This window comes from Asterias amurensis, chromosome 19 (genome assembly GCF_032118995.1).
Source record: "Asterias amurensis chromosome 19, ASM3211899v1".
Taxonomy (NCBI): Eukaryota; Metazoa; Echinodermata; class Asteroidea; order Forcipulatida; family Asteriidae; genus Asterias; species Asterias amurensis.
The window spans coordinates 3,958,110-3,981,158 of NC_092666.1; the positions used below are offsets into that span (position 1 = coordinate 3,958,110).

The 23,049-nt window shown below is 39.6% G+C and overlaps 3 protein-coding genes across 3 annotated transcripts; 2 read left to right on the forward strand and 1 right to left on the reverse strand.

The window, feature by feature from the left end:
* The first annotated feature begins 77 nt into the window (after nucleotides 1-77).
* LOC139951401 (retinoblastoma-binding protein 5-like) lies at nucleotides 78-13,671 on the forward strand. The gene is made up of 14 exons (XM_071950284.1): nucleotides 78-208; nucleotides 1,368-1,393; nucleotides 1,929-2,101; nucleotides 2,664-2,804; nucleotides 3,333-3,420; nucleotides 5,213-5,284; nucleotides 6,159-6,268; nucleotides 7,238-7,410; nucleotides 8,019-8,191; nucleotides 8,850-8,967; nucleotides 9,116-9,182; nucleotides 9,999-10,098; nucleotides 10,471-10,594; nucleotides 11,617-13,671. Exons 1-14 carry the CDS (start codon nucleotides 190-192, stop codon nucleotides 11,745-11,747), a joined length of 1,515 nt encoding a protein of 504 aa, XP_071806385.1. The 5' UTR covers nucleotides 78-189; the 3' UTR covers nucleotides 11,748-13,671.
* Nucleotides 13,672-13,759: 88 nt separating this feature from the next.
* Nucleotides 13,760-18,010, reverse strand: LOC139951402 (out at first protein-like). The gene is made up of 4 exons (XM_071950285.1): nucleotides 17,753-18,010; nucleotides 16,885-17,022; nucleotides 16,016-16,193; nucleotides 13,760-15,477 (listed from the first exon to the last, which is right to left on the reverse strand). Exons 1-4 carry the CDS (start codon nucleotides 17,939-17,941, stop codon nucleotides 15,191-15,193), a joined length of 792 nt encoding a protein of 263 aa, XP_071806386.1. The 5' UTR covers nucleotides 17,942-18,010; the 3' UTR covers nucleotides 13,760-15,190.
* Nucleotides 18,011-18,305: 295 nt separating this feature from the next.
* Nucleotides 18,306-21,400, forward strand: LOC139951387 (large ribosomal subunit protein P1-like). Its single transcript, XM_071950266.1, has 4 exons — nucleotides 18,306-18,532; nucleotides 19,287-19,464; nucleotides 20,233-20,298; nucleotides 21,230-21,400. Exons 1-4 carry the CDS (start codon nucleotides 18,461-18,463, stop codon nucleotides 21,241-21,243), a joined length of 330 nt encoding a protein of 109 aa, XP_071806367.1. The 5' UTR covers nucleotides 18,306-18,460; the 3' UTR covers nucleotides 21,244-21,400.
* The last annotated feature ends 1,649 nt before the right edge of the window (nucleotides 21,401-23,049 follow it).

Sequence of the window (23,049 nt, forward strand, 5' to 3'; positions counted from 1 at the left end):
ATTAACTATACTTTTATTAATAAAACAACAGCTTTAAAGTTATACATTTTGACCAAGCCTCCAAATTGCCGCCATCTTTGAGTTTGCCTGCAAAGTTTTTTTTATTCTTGAGATAAACGGGCGGTAAATACGTCAGTATTTGTCATTTGCCGAAGAAATCGTTTAAAAATATTGTATGGAGGCATCAAGATGAACTTAGAGCTTCTAGGTAATTATTTATGTATTTTTTCGTCTTTGGATATGTGTAGAAAGTAAACGTTTTGTGTTTGTTTTTTAGTGCGCGTACAGGTCTAAATACGGGCAATACACTAGTCTGTCAACAGAGGGCGCCATTCCACATTACCGGTCAACAGCCTAAAAAAGAAATGTTTTTATCACTCCTATTCAAACCCTTGCTTGCAAGCTGCAATGTCCCTATTTTTGATGGCTGCAATATTACATGTACTGCATATATACCTTAGAAAAGTATTTTTACCGGGTGTCCCGCCACCATTTTATATTTATTTCACTTTGTTGAAGTTTATTTTTAAAAAATCCGAACAAAACTTCCCAACAAAACAAAAGCCGGAAAAGGGTTTTTAATCTGTCAATTGAAAACAATGATGGACGTTGGAATAATTTAATTTCCCTTTCTTTATAATTATTTACATACTGACAGAAGTCTAGAATTAAATAATTTTAACCACAATAAAAATGAAAATTGAAGCCCACATTTCATTGGTTGGACATTGAATTGACGGATGATGCGGCACAGACTGTACTCTCTGGCACACTAATCGGATACTTTCTGTTTGGTGCCACCACTTTTTCTCTAAGTCTTACAAAAAGGGATAGCTCGTTGAGGTAGATTAGATACTATATTATTTCATATCGAATGGAAAAGTGGTGGCACCAAACAAACCTTTCCCTTTAAGCCCTTGCCCAACGAAAGAGCAAAAAAAAAAAAAGAACTCTTAATCTTTTACTTGTCCTCACCAGCAAAACCAATCACATTTTGATTGTGTAGATAGATCAATCATAATTGAATGAATAAACAAGTGGCAGTCGACCAAGTATCATGTTTTTGAATGCAAACTTTTAAAAAAATGTCGTTGTAAAATATTTGCTTGCGGTTTTCCCCAAGATATACATCTTTCATCAGGTGTAACTTTACCTCTTAATTTTTAATTACATGGATTATTAGATATAGATAACCTTGTCCATGTTAATCGGAACATAGCATTGCATTGGAAACAGGTTAACTAGTACCCTAATTCAAGTTATTTAATACACAGAAATCAGTACCCTAGTCAACTCGTACCCGAGTTAACCAAGTTGTACCCATTTATTAATATCTAGTGTTTTTATTTTTACCTGTTAACTTTCAGAGTCCTTTGGCCAGAACTTTCCAGAGGTAAGTTGAAATAAATATTGATGAGTTAGGTCTAAATGTGTGGTTTGAATGATAGATAGGCCTAGACTATACCAGCCTGCAATATGAGACCTTAACTACACAGTGTGCCTTCACATGGTGCGTTCGATTAGCTTACCCAGGGGCCGATTTCACAAAGCAATACAATTCATCGCAAGACAAATTTTCAGTATCACCATAGTGATTTGTATTGTGACATCACACTTCACTAAGCAACTGCGATTGATTTGCAGTTACGATCAATTTTAGATCTTTGTGAAATCGGCCCCAGGTCGACTGCCGGTGCCTGTGGCTCAATATGCTTCTTTGTGTTAGAAAGGGCAAGGGCACCAAGGCATTTTCTCCTTGATAAACGAAACCCTATTTAAGGAAACTGTAAATTTCTACTTGAGCATTTCAAGGTCACCAAGGCAATGACCAGGGGGTACGGAGGCAATCGACCTCGTTGGCTCCATAAAGTATCAGGCCTGACCTTGTTGATAAATTCTGTGGTATGCATTATTTTGTTTTTATTTAGGAAAGTGATGGCACCCTCGACTGTATCAGCATGGCGTTAACATGCGCATTTAACAAGAGAGGTACGTTACTAGCCGTAGGCTGCAACGACGGCCGTGTGGTCATCTGGGACTTCTTGACCAGAGGCATCGCTAAGATCATCAGCGCACACGTTCATCCAGTCTGCTCCGTCAGGTTGGTGGTCTACCATTTTTTACACGATCAGTTAACCTCAGTTCATATTTTGCCGCAGGGCTCGCCCTTAAAGGCACTGGACACCTTGGGTAAATGTCAAAGACCAGTCTTCTCACTTGGTGAATCTCAACATTTGTATGCACAAAAAAAATAACAAACCTGTGTAAATTTGAACTCAATTGGTCGTCGAGGTTGCGAGAGAATAACGGAAGAATAAACACCCGTATCGCATGAAGTTGTGTGCTTTCATACTTGATTTCGAGACCTGACGCGTGAGGTCTCAAAATCAATTTGTATATTTCACTGAGAAATGACTTCTTTCTGAAAAATTAAGTAACTTCAGAGGGAGCCGTTTCTCACAATGTCTAATACTATCAACAGCTCTCCATTGCATGGTACCAACTCAGTTTTTATGCTTGCAATTATTTTGAGTAATTACCAGTAGGGTCCAGTGCTGTTAACACCTACCTACTTGTCTAAATGTTCATGAAATGAACATGAAATTAGTATGAGCCTTAACGAGAAATTTAAATATTTGTGTTGTTATTAAATTGTTTTATAGTTGGAGTCGGGATGGACGTAAACTCCTCAGCGCTTCTACGGACAACATGATATCGATTTGGGACGTCTTGACCGGTGACTGCGATCAGAGGTATCGGTTCCCGTCACCCGTCCTCAAAGTTCAGTTCCACCCTCGGCAACAGTGAGTAATCTTGAACAATGTACTGCGGAATTCTGCGTTTACGATCAGTGTTGTAGCCACGATGGGCGGTGCTGGGAGGGCCTGCCCAGCAACCGCTTTCACAAAACGCTAGGATTAATCCTATCTAGAATTAGGACAGGTGACTCATCCTAACTTAGGATGGGTTCAATGCGTCCTACGTCTATGATTACAGAACTTAACCTGCCTAAGTCCTAAGATTAATCCTTAGTTAAGAAGAGTTTGGTGAAATCGACGGCAGGGCTCACACTTTTTGCCCAGCACTCTACATTGCAAAATACATTGTGCTGACCAGCACAGGTTTCAAAATATTGTCCACTTTGCATTGATCTGAGATACAGCTACTTGTAAGGATAAGGAGCATCAAAAGTCACAGGGAAAGAACACAGTCAATAATCCATTCAACTTGTTGCATTGCCCCATAACTCGAAACAGTTCGGAAACCTGCCCCAAGCGCTCCGAGATTTCAGAATATCATTAAATTTAATTTATGTTTTGATTTTTTTCAAGTGCTAAGATTCTTGTCTGCCCGATGAAGCATGCTCCGATCGTTCTCAACATTGATGGGAGCTACTCCGTTATCCCTACAGATGATGATGTAAGTATAAATAGTCAACCCTCCTACTGTCTAACCATTCAATATTGAAGCGCGTAACTTTTGACCTACATTTTTTAACATAGAGATGCACATTCAAATGTCACTGCATGTTTATCCAATGATAATAAAAATAATAATAATACACGGTTTTTATATAGCGCTTTTCACAGGATGTCTCAAAGCGCTTCCGACATTATTACCCCTGGTCACTGTAAACCATCTCAGCTCCCTGGGAGGTATACAGCCTGTGCGACAATTATATGCGCTACTCGGCTAAACCAATCACAAGAACCATCTCTGCCCTCACAGGTACCCATTTACCCCTGGGTAGAGAGAAGCAATTATAGTTAAGTGTCCTGCTCAGGGACACAAGTGTCACGACCAGGATCTGAACCCACACTCTGCTGAACCGAAGCATCAGAGCTTGAGTTCGGTGCTCTTATCCACTCGGCCACGACACCCCAATGATATCATTGTGTCCAATAAAATCACTTGGATCTGAGTAGCAGGTGCCTTTCTTTATCATTGCGGATAAAGACAGGGGCCCAGTCTACCCTCAAGTTACTTCTATGCACAGTTGAGCCACCCCACAAAACCCTTGCAGTTGAATGGTTATGAATGGTTTGTCAACTCACTGGCCAGTGACATACAGAGTACATGTAGGAGGAACAATGAAGATGAAATATTGAACTACATGTAGGGTGTCATGACCAAGAGCATTGAATTCTTGTTCTGGTGGTTTAAAGACAGTGGACACTATTGGTAATTGTCAAAGACTAGGCTTCACAGTTGGTGTATCTCAACATATGCATAAGATAAACAAACCTGTGAAAATTTGAGCTCAATCAACGTCGTCGAAGCTGTGAGATAATAATGAAAGAAAAAAACACTCTTGTCACATGAAGTTGTGTTTAGATGGTTGTTTTCGAGACCTCAAGTTCTAAACTTGAGGTCTCAAAAACTATGTCATTTCAGAGGGGGCTGTTTCTCACAATGTTTTATACTATCAACCTCTCTCCATTACTAGTAATCAAGAAAGGTTTTATGATGATAATTATTTGAGTAATTACCAATAGTGTCCACTGCCTTTAAGTCATCAAAGTGTTCAAATCCCTGTCATGACACTTGTCTCCTTGAGAAAGATGCTACATAATTGCCCCATTCTCTTCACCCAGGGGTATAAATGGGTACGATAGATGCCTGGGTACCTGCAAGGGAAGAGGTTGATATTGTGTATGAAAAAGCCACTGGAGTGCCACAGCAGTTCCAGAAAAAGAAAGCTGAGAAAGATTAAAGGGATGGTATTGACTCAAAGCGCATTGAGACGGTTTTTGTGAAATGCCCTAACTAATAACTACTTGTTGTTTTCATTATTATTACTAAAGGAACACGTTGCCTTGGATCGGTCGAGTTGGTCTTTGAAAAGCGTTTGTAACCGTTTTTTATAAAATGCATATGGGTAGAAAGATGTTGTAAAAGTAGAATACAATGATCCACACAAACATGCCTCGAAATTGCGTGGTTTTCCTTTTACCTCGTCGACTAACACGTCGGCCATTTATGGGGGTCAAAATTTTGACTCCCATAAATGGCCGACCATGTTAGTTCGCACAGTAGAAGGAAAACCACGCAATTTCGAGGCATGTTTGTGTGGATCATTGTATTCTACTTTTAAAACATCTTTCCAACCATATGCATTTTATAAAAAACGCAAACGCTTTTGTTTTGACCAACTCGTCCAATCCAAGGAAACGTGTTCCTTTAACTAATTTATTAATTTGTTTTTCTTCAGTTTGATCTGAATATAGTGGCATCGTTCGACAGACGAGGGCGTTATATCTATTCAGGAAACGCCAAAGGCAAGGTGAGTTGTCAAATAATAAATTTTAAAAAGCTAGACAGACAAAAACAAACAAACAAACAAACAAGCAAACAAAAGGACATACCAAGATAAGACATGACAGCTACTCTGACACAAGATACATAAATAAAGATCACTGAAAGTACAACAAATTCATAATTAGCAAAAAGATGGCAGAACAGTTTAAGCAGACGTAATACAAAATAAATATCTGAGAAGGATTGCGAAATGGATGTGAATGAATTACGTAGGAGGGGAAGCTAAGATGCATATTGGGAGATAAGGTCACGTTTTAAAGAAGACTTAAAAAGACTCACGGACCGCTGTGATCTTTTGTGTTCATCATTGATAATTACCAAACAGGTCCAGCCGCCGATTTGACCAAACTCTTGCCTACTTAGGATTAATCTTATTGACTTTGGACAAGTTCAGTTCCGTATACGAAGCCATTAGGAGGCATTGAACCTGTCCTAAAGCCTGATTCATACTTCCTGCGAATGTGAGGCGAATGTTGATGTCACAAATTCGCAACGAAAAATTTACAGCACTTCAACTCTGCTCAACTCACTTGTGAATATCACTGTAAAAGGAATGTTGTGACGTCAAATTGATGTCAAATTCGCTCCGCATTCGCAAGAAGTATGAGCCGGACTTTAGTTACAGGATGAGTCACTTGTCCTAACTCGAGATAGGATTGATCCTAGTGGTTAAAGACTTAGTACAAGTTCAATTCCGTATCCGAAGACATTAGGATGCATTGAACCCATCCTAAGTTAGGACGGGGTACTCGTCCTAACTCGAGATAGAATTAATCGTAGCGTTTCGTGAATTCCGCTGCAGTGCCTTTAAAGACATTTTTCCCCCTGTTTCCCTGCAGGTTCTTGTAGTGTCAACAGATAATTTCAAGTTAGTCGCCTCTTTTAAAGTGACGACAGGAGCCAGTAATACGACGGCTATCAAATCCATTGAGTTTGCAAGGAGGGGAAAGTAAGTATAGAGTAGGATTCTGCTAACTTGTGAAATACACTTCATGTAAGCATGTAATTCCTTGCCTTTGTAAGCACAGTTTTTTTGCTTACAGTAAGCAGAGCCATAAAAGTAGGATTTGAAACTTTGCATGGTGGAAATATGATATAGAAAGGTTTGCAGAAACACCATGTAAGCTTTCTCCAGAAGACGATCTGAGCATACTGATTGAAACGCCGAGTTGAAACCAACGGATCTTTTCAGAACCACCCCAACTCATTAGAGATAGTCATCACACCCATGTACATGGTGTTTCCGCAAACCTTTCTATAACAGAGCCATAAAATTGGGCCCTGGTTACTAATAGTGCAACCTTGGTAAATAAACCCTAACCCCCATTAGTGTCCCTCCACATACCCTGCCAAATACAACAGAATGCAACAAGGGATTTTGTTGCATTGTGCAGGCATGTTGTTTGTGATTTGACTGATCAGGGGCGTTTGCCCTGCTATACGCTACAGTATGCCACATAAAGTGTAGTTGGTGAAGTGGCTTATATGTGGGACCATGAACTCTGCCAAATAAAAACAAACTTGGCTGCCAACGAAAACAAAATGCAACACCAATATGAAGTCACTTGCCTGCTGAATTAAGCAAATTCAGTCAAAGAATGACATCTGAGTTGACTGCCAAATGCAACAGATTACAACAACTGTTACTTTTTGTTGCAAATTGTTGCATAGCATAGTAAGGGCTAAATTAAAGTTGTACAAACAGCTACAGCTTTTGTATTTAATAGTTTTCTAGTGAATACTGCTGATCGTATAATCCGTGTTTATGAAAGCGGAGAGGTCCTTGCGTGTGGGAAATGCTTGTAGTAGAATACAAAAGCAAGACAAGTACTCAAAAGGACACACTCTACCCAACAAGTAGATATACACATGGTGTTGCCGCAAACCAGTACAGCTTTTGCATACTTTATATTTCCAGCTGTTTCTTAGTGAATACTGCGGATCGTATAATCCGTGTTTATGAGAGTGGAGAAGTTCTTGCGTGCGGGAAAGACGGTGAACCGGAGCCCATCCAGAAACTTCAAGATCTCGTTAACAGAACACCTTGGAAGAAATGCTGCTTCTCGGGAGATGGAGAATACATTGTTGCTGGTAAGCTAAGAATACATTCTTGTGTTTAGCAGTTGCTTAAGTCCCCATCTCACCAAACTCATTCTCAAAAAAATGTAGCCGAACAGGCTTAAACTGAGTGCAAAGGGAGTGGATATTGTTGCTGGTTAGAGAAGAATAATTTCTTGTGTTTGCGTCTGCGGCTGTTACTGAAGCCCCCAGTACACGACACTACGCTGTGAAAAAAATGTAGTCGTATGGGCTTAAACTGTTTGAAACAGAGTGGGTGTAGTAGCAAATCCTTACGAACTTCCTGGACGGGCTAGTATGGGTTTGATCAGAAATGTTAGTGCAGATCTTTGAGCCTGCTAGAAAATCTTGGGCGACCATCCCGTCCTGCAATCAGACTGAATGGCAGCGGATTTGAAATGAGAAGGATATACTACAAACAGAATTGCCATATATGGATTGTACTAGGGATGTACTATAGGCACTTTCCGCCCAATGTTTTAAGTTCTAGCCAGACTAAACCCAGTTGGTACAACTAATTTGTTAACTCTGAGGTCGTTGGCTGGAATCCTGTTTCACCCAGCCAGTTTCCATTGTAGATAGTTGCTAAATTTTCCTCTAAATCTGGCATTTCATTTTAGGGTCTGCTCGACAGCATGCCCTGTACATCTGGGAGAAGAAATACGGAAACTTAGTCAAGATCCTACATGGTACGAGAGGAGAGCTCCTATTGGACGTTGTGTGGCATCCGGTTCGACCAATCATAGCCTCTGTCTCAAGCGGAGTCGTTTCTGTTTGGGCTCAAAACCAAGTGGTACGTACACAATTTAAGAATAATAATAGTAATTGTTTTTTTTTTATATCGCACTTTTCACACCCAAAGGGCTTCTCAAAGCGCTTCCAACATTATTACCCCAGGTCACTGGGCCATTTAATTCATTCCTTAAACCATCTTAACTCCCTGGGGCGTATGCAGCCTGTGCTAAAAATATGTGCTACTCAGCTAAATCAATCACAAGAACCATCCCTGCCCTCACACGCACCCATTTACCTGGGTGGAGAGAAGCAATTATAGTTAAGTGTCTTGCTCAGGGACACAGGTTTTACGACCGGGATTCAAACCCACACCCTGGTGAACAGAAACAACAGAGCTTGAGTTCTGTGCAACAATCCGCTTGGTCATGATGATGTGTTTATGAATGTTTTTAAAAATGATTCAGGAGTTTTTTTCTGCAAAAATGAAAAAATAGAACATGTACAGTTTCGTGTATTGGCAACTTTTCTCTTAAATTTGAGCAGAAAGTTTAACGAAGAAATTGTCAGTTGAAGTTGAGAATTTTTTTTTATTGACCTCTGAGTGTTGCCTCTGCAAAGATCTTTTCTTTTTGGACTTGACGTTTCTATCAGCACATTCTACCCATTTTCTGAAAACGTAAAGATTCAAATATCACTTCTTTCGCTTTCATTTGCAGGAGAATTGGAGCGCCTACGCCCCAGACTTCAAAGAGCTGGATGAGAACGTTGAGTACGAAGAACGAGAGAGTGAATTCGATATCGAAGATGAGGATAAATCTGTGGTAGATCCCGTCGGTAAGTTATAATTTTTCTCTGAAAGGGTTCAAGTAGCGTTTGTTTATGACAAAGGAGCTTATTACAAAATTGTAACCGTTTTTGGAAACGGATTTTACTGTTTGTTTTTTTCTAATGATTTCTTTTTAAAATCTTTTGTGGTGTTTAGATGTAGCAGTAGAGGATGAAGAGGTAGACGTTCTTGCCGTTGAACCGATCGCAGCTTTCCTAAGCAGGTACATACTTTTCTTTGCTTAGCAAGTTTTTGTGCTTTTATAGGCTTCATGAAATTGGGACCTTTATGTGTTTTTCAACCACTCAAATCCAATAATTTTTAGCGCTGCTTGAGAAACAAATCTTGCTCCGAAAATGTCTGCTCAGAATCAACAATACTGTAGATTGAAAACCAGCCACTAACTGTACACATAGTTTGGCTGGTAACATTCTCAACAAAAGAAAGGTCCAAACTCTGAAGAGGTTCAGGCGGTGGCCCGGAAACTTTTTTTAGAGCCGCTAGAGAAATAAATCTTACTCTGGAAATTTCTGCTGGAAATGGTCAATAGATTGGGAACCAGTCACAAGCTGTGCACATGACATGTTAGTTTGGCTGGTTAAATTCTCCAAAAAAAAAAAGACGGTCCCAACTCTGAAGAGGTGGCAATCTAGTTCACCGGATCCAACCTCTGGTGTTGTCAGCAGCAGAGTGTGGGTTCGATAGTCGGTCATGCCTTTTGTGCACTTGAGCAAGGTACTTAACTATAATTGCTTTGTAAAAAATTGGGAATGTATCGCATGTTGCTCTACCAGCCAGGCTCCTAGTGGATGATACCCATGCCTACATCTTGCGGAGATTGCGAACAAAAGGCTAGAAAGCTCAGTTGGTAAAGACTCATTAATTCAGAGGTTGATGGTTTGATTGACACTCTAGTCAATTTTTCTTTGATCAACCCCCAAATCATTTTTCTTTTATACTGTCATGATCATACTGTAATGCAACCCTATAAAGTAAATAGAAATATGTATAAGTCTGTTTATTGTTTACATGTTGGCAGTGATGAAGAAGCAGAGGATGAAAAAGCTCTCCTGTATCTTCCCATCTCACCAGAGGTCGATGAACCCGAGGAGCCTACGTGGGCACCAACATCAGACCCGGTAAGATCATACTACCTTTATATCAATAGGATTTGAAACTTTGCATGGTGGAAGTAGGAGAGGTTTTCGGTAACCCCATGTGAATATCTCTTTTTGAGTAGTGTTGGTTCTGAAAAGAACCGGTGGTTAACATCTCATCATTTCATTCAGTTTGCTCTAAGTCTTAAGTGTCAAGTAATAAAGTCTGTAAGATCGATCAAGGACAAGAGTTGGGTTTGAAATTTTGCATGGTGGAAGTATAACTGAGAGAGGTTTGGGGTAACACCATGTGAATACCTCTTTTGAGTAGTGTTGGTGCTAACAAGAACTGGAAATTAATGACTCCAGGACTCATACTGATCAAAACCATTTTCGTTTTCCCTGAAACTTTAGACGGATGAACCTCCGCAGGCGGAAACCCAGAAGAGAGCAGCCCCCAAAGAATCTTCCCTCCTTTCCCCCAAGAAGAAGAAAGTAAAAGTTGTTGATATAGAGCTCCACGGAGACACCCCAGACGGTGAGAGGATCTTAATATCCACCTTGGTATTCCAACATTCTTGGATGAGATTTCTTCTGTTTTAACTGGAAATCTGTTTTTCTGGAACCCCCGTCGTCCACAGGTGTCTGTTGGTCTTTTCCAAACCTAGGCTTCATCTTGGGCTTTGGTTTCCATAGTCAATGTTTCAGTTAGTGTGTATTCTGAGAGGTACTTCATTAATACCCCGTTCACACAGCTCTATGACCTTGCGAAGACCATGCCCAATTTCATAGCGCTGCTAAGCACACAAATTTGCTAAGCATGAAATTTCTTTCTCGATAAAAACAGGACTACCAACCAAATTTCCACTTGTTGCATATTGCTTGTTACTGGTATTCAGCTGTTGTTTGCTTACACTGAACATCACTTGCAAATTTGGTTGGTAATCCTGTTTTTATCAATGAAGAAATGTCATGCTAAGCAAATGTTTGTGCTTAGCAGCTCTATGAAACTGGGCCCTTACAAAGACCATGCCGATCACCCCATTCTCAAAAACTTATCATGATGGGACACAATCGATTTGTCAAATTAAAGACTCCACACTACTCTGCTGCTTCTAAGTCAAAAGTGTTGCCGACTCGCTGCCACTACGATCACACATAGACTAATGCCGATCAAGCACTTATTCCTACTGTGAATGGTTGCTAATTGGGCTGCGTTTTTAATTACGACTACAGAGATCTCACTACGATACATGACATCTCGCGATTCCAACATTCTCTCACAACCCATCTCTTCAGATTAGCCTGTAAAGATATCGGGTGAAATTTTCTTCATGTTCATGACCAGCGCCTTTGAATGTCACACAGATAAAGTGTACTTTACAAATGCTGTGTTATTATTACTGTTATTATTATTATTACCATGGTGCTTGTACGATAATGGCGTTCCCACTACTATTTTCCCGCTTATTGTTGGGAATATTGAGTTTGGGCCTGCCAATATGTTTCTTGTAACTCCTCTGTTCTTTAAGACTAGTTTATCTTTTTGTATCTTTGTAGAACTCCATCCCCTCCTGTCCAACAAGAGCGACGGGAAGACAAAACGAAGAGGTCCACCTCCTGGAAAGCAAAAAGGAACGAGCGACGGCAGACGAGGAAAATCAAAACACAGGAGAATTCACGACGATTGAAGTAAGAAAAAACTCCTACAACACTTTGACATCTCTCGGTAAAAATGGCCTTTCCATTGGGTTCCCTAAGATCCCAAAGACCTTGTATAATAAAGATGGCTTTTCCATTGGGTTCCCAATGATTCCCATAAACCCTGTATAATATAATTGACTTTTCCATTGGGTTCCCCATTTTTCCTATAGACCCTGTATCATAGACCGACTTTTCCACTTGATGTTCCTGATACTTCCCATAGACCCTGTATGACTGAAGTTTCCATTGGGTTCCTTCATAAACATTCAACAGTACATGTGTATACCATAATGCTGATATTGTTTACAGAGAAATAGAGACTAGTTTTGATTGTATCAATATTGGAACCCACTGTTTGTTTCAATCCTATTTTGGGTATGTTCAGACAGCGTACTAAGTTAGACCTGAACCGGTTTTACTGCTATTAGCAGCAGGGCGTTGTGGTAAAAATAAAACCCCCTTGCGTTCAGACAGCACTGAGTTAAACCCGATACGGTTTATCTTTGGTTTTAAGAGGTCAAAGAAAACGCGACCCCGTTACTCTAACATCCTGTTTATTGGCCTGTTCATTGGTCACCGTGTGTTTACATAATGGTTACCGAGGTCAATGGGTCGTCTGTTGTGAGTTAAACCGGATGTGGTCTTTTTTATTCTGTCCACACAGTGTTAAAAGATAAACCCGAAGCGGTCTAAAGATAAACCCCCTCCCTGGATGGTTTATCTTTTGTGGGTTGAACTCGATTTGGACTAACTTTAGAACCGTTAAGACACACAGAGTTGAACTCGATCGGGTTGAACCATGAGTTAAACCGACTTTAGTACCATGTCTGAACGACCTCATAGTGGTATACATGTACCACTAAACTAACCTGTGAACATTTCATTTCAAAAGGTGTTTACATCGCATGTTTGAAAAGGCACTGGACACTAGTGGTAATTACTCAAAATAATGGTTAGCATTAAATATTAATTGGTAATGAGCAATGGAGAGCTGTTGGTAGTGTTAAACATTGTGAGAAACAACTCCCTCTGAAGTAATGTAGTTTTTGAGAAAGAGGTAGGTTCTCACTCAAATAAATATTAAAAGACTTCAGGCCTGAAGCTTTTATTAAGCATCTGAAAGCACACAATTTTTGTGCAACAAGGGTCTTTTTACTTTCATAGTTCTTTTGCACCTTCGATGACCATATGAGCCCAAATTTTCACAGAATTGTTATTTTATGCATGTTTGGTAATTGTCAAAGACCAGTTTCTCACTTGGTGTCCAGTGCTTTAAATAATGGCCTTGTGATCCCCTCGCACAATCCACCAATCAGAATGGATAAACTATGGATATTTATGAATGTTTTATTAAGTACTAAGCAACAATCAATGTAGTGGTGCATGTACTGTGCTTTCCCCTGAAAAACAAGCCCTGCTTTGATCGTTAAAATTAATATTTTGTACATAGTGTGTAAATATTTCAGTAAATTAAGCATACATTGAAAAGATGTTTCCGCACAGTGAATATTTTGTAGCATTCAACCGCTTGCAATAAATGCTTGTATGGCAAAACAAAATATTTCTGCTGTTTTGCCTTCCCAAAGTTCCCCCGACGAAAAGAAGTGTTTAGTGTCAAATTTTGTAAAGCCTGTAAGCACAAAAACTTGCACAGAACTGCAATGCTTAGCAGTAATATTCCCAGACATAATTCCAATAAGTTTACACTTTTTGGACTGGTGCCCACTCATTTTGTGCTTAGCAAAGAAATTAGCTAAGAAGCATTTTCTAAGACGAGCTTGAAGACTTTTTAAAAGATGGTGAAATAATGTAGCACGAATATTCATCAAATATGTGAACACAGTTCGTTCAATATTTTGTTTTGTAAAAGTTGCGAAACTAAGTTTACAATAAATCTGACGGAAGTTTAAATTGACTGTTAGCTTGTGTTATTTTATAATCGCCATGGAAACTAATCCTGGAATTTGAAGATGTGAATGATGACAATATATTATAATTCAAGGGGAAATGAATGTGAAACTTGAAACAATTCTTACAAAAGAATATGAACTTTATTTACAAATATACAACAACGAAAATAGTCTAAGTAGCAAGCCCTTGCAGAATTGCAAGTTCTGAAAAGAATCTACAAGTTAAAAAAATAGAAAAAAAATCAAATTCTGCATACGGACACAATACTTCTGTTCATTTAAAGTTTTTTTTGCAAGTTAAGATAATATCAAAATTTGCTTTAGCACGTGATTGGGATTGTAATAAATAATGCATTACAAGGTGTTTATGTTGGTTCACAACACCCTCCGTCAATAGTGGTTCATTCGCCAAATGTTAGCTTTAAAAACACAAGAGGACCAGTCAAAAATACTGTTGAAGAGGTCCGACTGGCTAGTTCGTTGGATAAGTCAAGGAAAACTTAAATCTACACGAAGATTGGGGCGACTTTGTACCTTTAATTTAAAAACTTATCTTGTAAAAGTACCACCAAAGTCTCTTCATGTAGCACAAGTAAAAAAAATACCACTAACCCGTTTTTGTTTTAATCTTGTAATCATCCTTCATAAATACCCCAGACTGTTTCTCTACTCCTATTGGTGGAGAGCGCGTCACATGGGGATGTTTAAAGGGTTGATAATGACCAGTGTTGATAATGACAGCGCGCAAGACTATCATGCGGAATGCAATTCATAGCATTTAGTAGTAACAGCTAAGCGCGCAATTTATTTCTAAGCGCGCGCGCGTACATACAACCCACGCGCAACAGACTCTTCACAAAGATTTTGAAAACAATATTTCAAACCTCTAATTTTCAACTGTCAATGGTGACTGTAAATGTATTGTTTTTAACATTTTTTTCACAAAAGGGCATATATATGAATGGGAATAAGAGAGTGGTGTAAAAAGCTTTAAAAAACCTAGCAGGGTCGTTGCCGTGTGATAAAAGGCCCTCGCCCCACATGGGACGACCCTGCCGGATTTAAGCGGCCGTGTAAGAACTCATCGTTACCCTTTTATTTCCTTATTAATAATATTTCATTGACCACTAAAGCTTCTTTATTATTGGAGACTTGGCCGTATAGATTTTTCAGAAAGAGGAGGAATGCCTTTGCTTTTTTACTTTGTCAATAAGAAAAGAACCAGACTTAGAATTTGCTGGCTTTGCAGAGCTAAGAAGTCTCATACAAAAAAATAAGTGAAAATTTAATCGATTTACTTAACCTTAAATAATGTCCAATAAGATGTAGATTCATGGCTATCTCAAAAGCAGAAGCTATTTTGACATCAAATGGTTTTTACTTAGCGATGTTCCTTAGCAGGGAACCACCATCAAGCAATGCACAACTACCGGTAGTCTTTTCAGCTGGTAGCCGATATCTGCTAAGCTTTTGCCTAGCACAATTGCAAGCTTAGCAGATTTTATCCAAGAGTTTCATCTTCAGTCTTTATACACCGATTCCCACATGCAGTTCAATTTCTGCTCGACGTAATAATCAAAGACGCGACATTTCTTGCAAGTTTTTATTCCGCAACGATAGCTAACAGTCTTCCCGGCTGAGTCTCTCCCACGACAGTACTTCAGCCCACAGGGGTACCAGCCAATGCAGATTGGTAACCGACAGACACATGGCTGGTCGGTTTCTTTCACGGTATCACAACGAGGTGTGGTGGACATTGGGAATTGGTGGGCAGCTTCAAGCAGCGACGTGTAGGTCTGGTTGTTGCCTGTAAACAAACAAAAACAAGTACCAAAGTGTAAAGGTCATGTTAGTACAGAATAGGTCTGCTGACCAAATGCCAGTTAAAACACCCTAGAACCAGTTACAATTCTTTTCAAATAGTCCAGCTGGCTAGTTAAGTTTGAAAAGCTTCCCATGACGGACCAACAAGTGAAAGAGCCCAATTTCATGGCTCCGCTTACATGCAAGCGCCAAAATTCTGTGCTAGCTGTGTAAACGTAGAATGGCTAGTAATGTTGAGTACGCACGCAGACAAGCCAACATTCCTAGCTTAACTGAAATAAGCTTGACCTAAGCACAGAATTCCTTGCTTCCACAAGCGCTGATTCTTTGCTTACAGTAAGCAGAGCAATGAAATTGGGCCCATGGCCTGCTGGCAGTCACTAAAAAATTTACGGGCAAACCCTGTGATGCTTCTTCAAAGTTTTTCCATAGTGGTGACTTTTCCAAAACTAAAATGGCTTTGCCCTCATGAAGATTAGTGTCGATTAGTTTGGGTTTTACTGAGACGAATCACAACTTACCTGCAGACCACGCCTTGAGATCCGACTCCCTGCTAAAGATCAACGTCTCCGCCTTGGAACACATGTTGAATACATACGGGCTGATACTCTTGGCAAGGTCAAGGTTCACTCCAAGGGTCATGATAAGTCTCTCCTGACCTTTGTCCTCTTCCGGATTCCGTATTGTGCCAGGATTTTTCTGTCAAAAAACACAACAAATAAACAATGTGTAAGCAGGGGCCATTTTCATGAAGCCCATCTAAAACTTGCTTAGCACAGCTTGACAGAAACCAGCAGCCTCGCACAAAAGAAGTAATCTCGTGAGAGCATTCTGCGACTGATTATACCCTGTTCATACAGCTCTACGACCTTCTACGACCCTCTACGACCCTCACCCCGACGATCTCAAAAAATTATCAAGTCGGGGCACGATTGCTGTAAAAATCCAGCAGTTTGTCAAATTAGAGACTACATCATGTGCATCACGACAGATCTGCTGGCCATGACCCGGCTCTTTTTTTTTTGTGCATGTTTAAAATAAGTGTGGGGAGAGAATTCAGCTGCCCGGCTCGGGAGATCCCACCCCGCCCACACCATGCTCATGGAGATCAGATGATTCTGAAATAACTCGACTGAGGGTACAAAGTGACTCAGCTGATAGTCACTTCGTACCCTGCCCACGGTACGAAGTGACCAATTTGGTTATGGTATGAAGTCTTTGGAAGGTACGAAGTGCCGAAGGTACATATGTACAAAGTTTCCAGGGTACGCCAAAGGTACTGTCTGACATCCATTAGAGCTAGGTACTAGTGTATTATGCTATCACGATATTAACTACTTGACCACAAGCCAACAGTTCACTGGAGCTCCATCTATTTATTCTGACTTACCTGGCGAAGTTTGGACATGGCATCAGCGGTAATGAACTCAGACTTGAGGAATTTGAAAACGAAGCACATTGATTGATGCTGTTTGTCATCGAGTCTCTCCTCTTCACCCAGTACTGTCATCTTGAAGATCTGCACCTCCTGAAATTGTGTAAGTTTAGAAGATGATTATTTAAAAGTCACTGCCTCATCTCAAGCATGAGCTCTTCCTACTTCCTAAGTTCCTGCAAATTTGAATGCGAAGTGAATATTGACTATTAAAGACACAATGCTTGTGACACTCGTGACACTGCAGCTCAACTGCTGCAAATTATTTGTTTGGAGTTTGTGACGTCAGTATTCGCTTTGTGTTTGCATTCGCAGGAAGTATGAACCAAGCTTACTTGAATACTGCTGGTGAGTGGGGTGGGGGGGGATGGTACTCCACGACTTACAGTGGAACGAATGTCATAAGTCATATCATTATCATAGTTCTACCTGGGGGGGGGGGGAGTTAGTGTCTTGTTGAAAACAGAAGTGCATTATCACTTTCAAATGTTCACTGATAAAAATATGTTGGTTGGTTTTATGCATATCCTGGCAGACAGTCAACATTAACAATCCTGGGGTAAAGTGTCAACTCATCCACTATGGTCATTTTCCATAATTTTATAATATTAATAGGCCTATAATTAATGAAGTATAAACATAATAAATAATAAAAACCAAGTTCATGATGATTTGAATCTGTTGTTAATTTTATTTTTACCAAGTTTCAAAGCAAAACAAAATCCTGTTCTTTCAATGAACTCGTCGGGAGTAAATATAATGAAGCATTGACCATCATTATTCAACAAACAATAAGGTACAGTATTCCTGCCAACAATCTTACCGACTTGAAGTCAATTCGCATTTTCAGGTAAGTTCCATCCAATTTCTGAAATTCCAGACTGATCGTATTTTTGTCCGGTTCGCCAGTTAACGTCTCTTGTATAAGATCGCCACCTTTGTTTTTTACGTTGATTACAAGTTGAGATGATACTATATTAACACAGATAAAAATTAAGGTAATTTTTGTCATAACATCACAAATTATAGGCTTTAAATTTGACGTTTTGTTAGGCTTGTTGAAAAAAGACGTCCTTCTGTTGGCCGCCATTTTGGATTTTAAACTAACTATTTTGGGACTGTAGAGGGCGTAAAGCTCTGGGTAATTTCATTTTACAAACAGGTGTTCATTTTCTCCCCCTCTACCTATGAAACTTTTTGAATAAATGAAATCAAACAAGCCGATGTCATATATCAAATAATTAGAACTGAATATTACGTTTTAGTTAAATTACTTTCATTTAATTCACTTAAAACACTTGTTTTCCTATAACAAGGACGTAAGTTGCGTACAATATAGATCAATGGTGTTTTCTCCCCCATTAATAATGGAATGATCTCCCCTGTACTGTCCTTTCGCAATCAATCTTCACGAAGGTGCACCGTTCTCTTCCCGAGCTAAGGCCAAATCCGGCGACGTGTACCCTTTTTGAGGAACCATCCAAAATTTCTTTTGGCATAAAAAGGTAGCCAAATACCCCTTTTATCCGAAATGGCGTCTCAATCTGAACTTGCCTGTATCTACAGTGCCCTCATCCTTCATGATGATGATGTTGCCATCACGGTAAGTTTCCATTTTAATTTTGTGCATTGGGCCTGTGTTCCCGCTGAATCGATTGTTACAGTTTTAATTTGATTTGTTGTCTATGCTTATGAATTAGGGATTAATTGAAGGTTGTCTTTAAATGTTCATCAACTTCATTGTTGTATCATTTGGTATTAATTATATATAAAGGTGTCGTTCAGCTAGGTTTTGTTATTTTTGTCTGCACACATTTTTTGGTACCGTTACAAATTCAAACAGCGCCCTCAACGGCATTTTCCGAAAATGTGGATCATGAATTCCTTGACCATGTGCCACTTTGATTATTATTTTTGATAGAGATTTTTCATTTCTTCATCCTTATTCTTTTGAGGTTTGATCAAACTAAGGAAGATAAAAAAACACTGCTGAGTTTCGCACATACAGTTTTCAAGTTTCATGCATTTTTACTGTCTTTGGTTGAAAACGTTGTTCGGGGCAACCACTTAATCATTCATTATCACCAAAGAAACATCGATTTATTTTGTTTTAAATTTAAAAGATGCTGTTCTGTTTTCACAATAAACAGGGAAAAAAGTAGGGTTGGATACGTACAGTATCCGTCTTGGACAAAATCATGCCACCACCATGTCTTTAATTTTTACTGTTACTTTAATTTTACTTTAATTTTTACAGCACAACCCACCAACCCGATCATTACCACGCAGTGAAAACCGAGTCTTCGCACTGTTATACCCTAAGTAATAATACACAATTTATTTTTTTCTGTATCTAGGCCGACAAGATCAACACCTTGGTCAAGGCAGCCGGAGTGACCGTTGAGCCTTTCTGGCCAGGCCTCTTCGCTAAGGCTCTTGAGGGACATAGCGTGGGCTCTCTGCTCTCCAGTGTTGGAAGCCCATCAGCCGGACCTGCTGCCGGCGGCAGCGCTGCCGCAGCACCCGCAGAGGATGGTAAGTCTCAAGTACAGCAGGCTTTGATATAATCCACGGCACTCGCAGCAGCTGCTGTAGTGCGGCTTGGCAAGGTTCTGTAGAATGATCACAGAATACATGATTTTGTTATTGTCAAACTGCCCTCTTGTGACTAGTTTTGGTAAGTTTTCTTATGTGTCCACTTGGGCTGAGTTCTTGGCCCAACAGGTGCGATACTTCATAGAGGCAATGAAGGCGATTGCCTCCATGCCCCCTTGTCATTGCCTTGGTGTCTTTGAAATGCCCCAGTAGAAATTAACAATTTCTTCATAGAGTGCCCTTTACCAACGAGAAAATGCCTTGGTGCCCTTGCCTTCTCAAAAAAACGAAGCATACAGGCCTTGCCCAAGTTCACTGTTCTCAAAGCCCAAACGATGAGAAATAACCCGAGAACAATTCACTCGGAAGAAGATCACACACCACATTTCAGCATGGATCAGTATCTGAGAAATAATGTAAGATATAGACCAATGAGAAACATCTCAAAAACTAACTTCATCCTTTTGTTCAGCCCTCCCCACATCTCGCAGCAGCCCTGGGTGTGATTTCACAAAGAGTTAAGACGATACACGTCCTAACTTAGGACCAGCCATATGTTTTTAATATCTCCTCGGACTAGTCCTACTAGTCTTAACTCTTTATAAAATCGACCCCAGTCCTTAACAAAATGGGCTGTGGGAAAAGCAACTCGATTTTGAAAAGCCCTTCATAAATTAATTTTAACCATCTTTTTTTTTTTATGATCAGCTGCTGAGAAGAAAGAGGAAAAGAAGGTGGAGGAAGAGGAAGAGTCCGATGATGATATGGGATTCGGTAAGATCAAAACATCCTTAAGCCAGGTTCATTCCTGTGAATGTGAAGCGAATTTTATGTCATGTGGCTGTTTTAATAATAATCATCATAGGACATTTGTGAAGCGCCTAATACGAAAAGACTCTAAGCGCATTAATAGAACAATAAAATATACAACTAACACAGCTCAATTGTTATGTGTTATGCGCTGCGAACTTGTGGCGTCAAAATTCTTATCGCATTCACCTTCTAAGGAACAATGAACAGGGCTGTACAATTTTAAATCTTTATTACTAAAAGAATTGTTAATTTTTTCACAAGAAATTGGAACTGGAGTTTTTAAAGTCTTAAAGGCACTGCACACCTTTGGTAATTGCCGAGGACCAGTATTCTCACTTGGTGTATCCCAACAATTGTGTCAAATATTAAACCTGGCTGCCGCTTCCCAGGTTGTATCGTAATTTGGGTGTGATCCCTGGCTACACGGCAGTTAACGGTTGTATGGCTTCTGACTGGCACCCCCGAACAAAGATATTGACAAAATAGGGACACCGCCAATATAGGGCTAGATAGCTCAGTTGGTAGAGCGCCGGCACGTTAATCCGGAGGTCGTTGGTTCGAATCCCACTCTAGTCAATTCCTTGTTCAACCCCCAAAATATCAAACCTGTGAATATTGGTTATCGGAGTTACACATTTTATTAAAGGATGCATTGTAAAAGGAAGGTTTTTTATTACCTGTTTCTTTAAAACTACGTTACTTTAGAGGGTGTTGTTTCTCCCAGTGTTTTATACTATCAACAGGTCTGGATTGCACGGAAACAAATGTGTCCAGTGCGTTTAGTTACATATCAACCGCATAATTTTATAGGCCTACTAATCTAGGCTCGCTGACTTTTATTTATATTTTATTAACCCAAACTATTTTTAATTTTTCTGTCATTTTATTTTAGGTCTCTTCGACTAAGAGATGCTGGCCAGTTCTTCACGATCCAGGTAGTCTCACCTCGTCAACAGAGGGCGCTTGACTAGTTTAGTTTACAAGCGTAGCTTTGCAGATACTAACTGGAAATCGATTGAAGATGCAATAAAAAGGAAAAGAACATTTTTAAAAAGAAAATAAATTTGTCATTTCTGTTTTCTTTCTGAGTGAAAAATAATGAAATCTGCCGCCCCCCCCCCCCCCGACTTTTTTTCTGAGGTTTTGTTACTTTCGCTCTTTTTTGTGTGTTTTTGTTATTGAAAAATAATTAACAATGGACATTTTTTTAAGGCATTGGACACTATTGGGAATTACTCAAAATAATCAGAGCATAAAAACTGACTTGATAACGAGCAATGGAGAACTGTTGATAGTTTAAAACTGTGACAAACGGCTCCCTCGGAAGAAACTTAATTATTTCGAAATATATATTGATGTCTTGTATTAGAAAAAGGCTGGTGTCAAGGGAAATCTGTCCTTCGGAGAGGATGGTCCAAAAGAGGGCGCTATTGGAAGAAGTTTGTAAACGGTTTGCCGGGGGGGGGGACACCGAATCTCCTGCTACACTGGTGTGTGTGGTAGGCGGTCGGCAGGAGATGCCCCGCCCTCCTATTATGACAGCAAACTGTTTTGATTCTCCTACAGCCCCGTAATAGTTTCCTAATTATGGGTGACGATCTCCGGCGTATTATTTTTTGGGGGGACACCGGTATCTGGCGTTATTCACGAGCCTCGAGTGTGACGTCAAAGTTAATTGCCTTTTTTGAAAAAATAAATGACCTCTAAAGAGGTAGACGCATGGTGGCGCGCTTTATTGTAGACCGATTATTAAAGGCACTTACTCTTACTTGGTGTATTCCAACAATGTGTAAATAAAATAACAATATTGCTCGTCACAGTTGCAAGAATAATGGAAACAAAAAACATCCTTGTCGCCTCATCACGAGGTCTCGAATTCAATTCAAAGTAAAATGTCAGTGAGAAATTGCTTCTTTTTTTATAAAAAAAAACCAATAAGCTTCAGAGGGAGCCGTTTCTCGCACAAACTATTTCTCCATAGTTTGTTACCAAATAACTTTTGATGCTAATAATTTATTATTATGAGTAGTTAACAACTGTGTACATGCCTTTAAACCACAGATTTGATGTGACATAAACGCAGAGAAAATCGAAGACAATCGACCGTCATTACATGCATTGATAGTTATTGTTATCGGACTGGTTGGTCCATTGTCTGCGTTTTTTGACCGAGGTCACTATAACACAGCATTGTTATTCTATGTGTATGTAACAAAATATTATTGGGTGATTATTAAATGGCATTATATAGCTTGGTTATTTTCGGACTGAAATGAAGTACAAGCATAAATTATAGCGTTCATGGGGGATTGTGATTTTAGAGGTAATTAAAGGCAGTGGACACTATTGGTAATTGTCAAAGACTAGCCTTCACAGTTGGTGTATCTCAGCATGCCTAAAATAACAAACCTGTGAAAATTTGAGCTCAATCGGTCATCGAACTTGCGAGATAATAATGAAAGAAAAAATACCCTTGTCACACGAAGTTGTGTGCGTTTAGATGGTTGATTTCGAGACCTCAAGTTCTAAACTTGAGGTCTCGAAATCAAATTTGTGGAAAATTACTTGCTTGTTTCTCGAAAACTATGGCACTACAGAGGGAGCCGTTTCTCACAATGTTTTATACCATCAAGCTCTCCCCGTTACTCGTCACCAAGAAAGGTTTTACGCTGATAATTATTTTGAGTAATTACCAATAGTGTCCACTGCCTT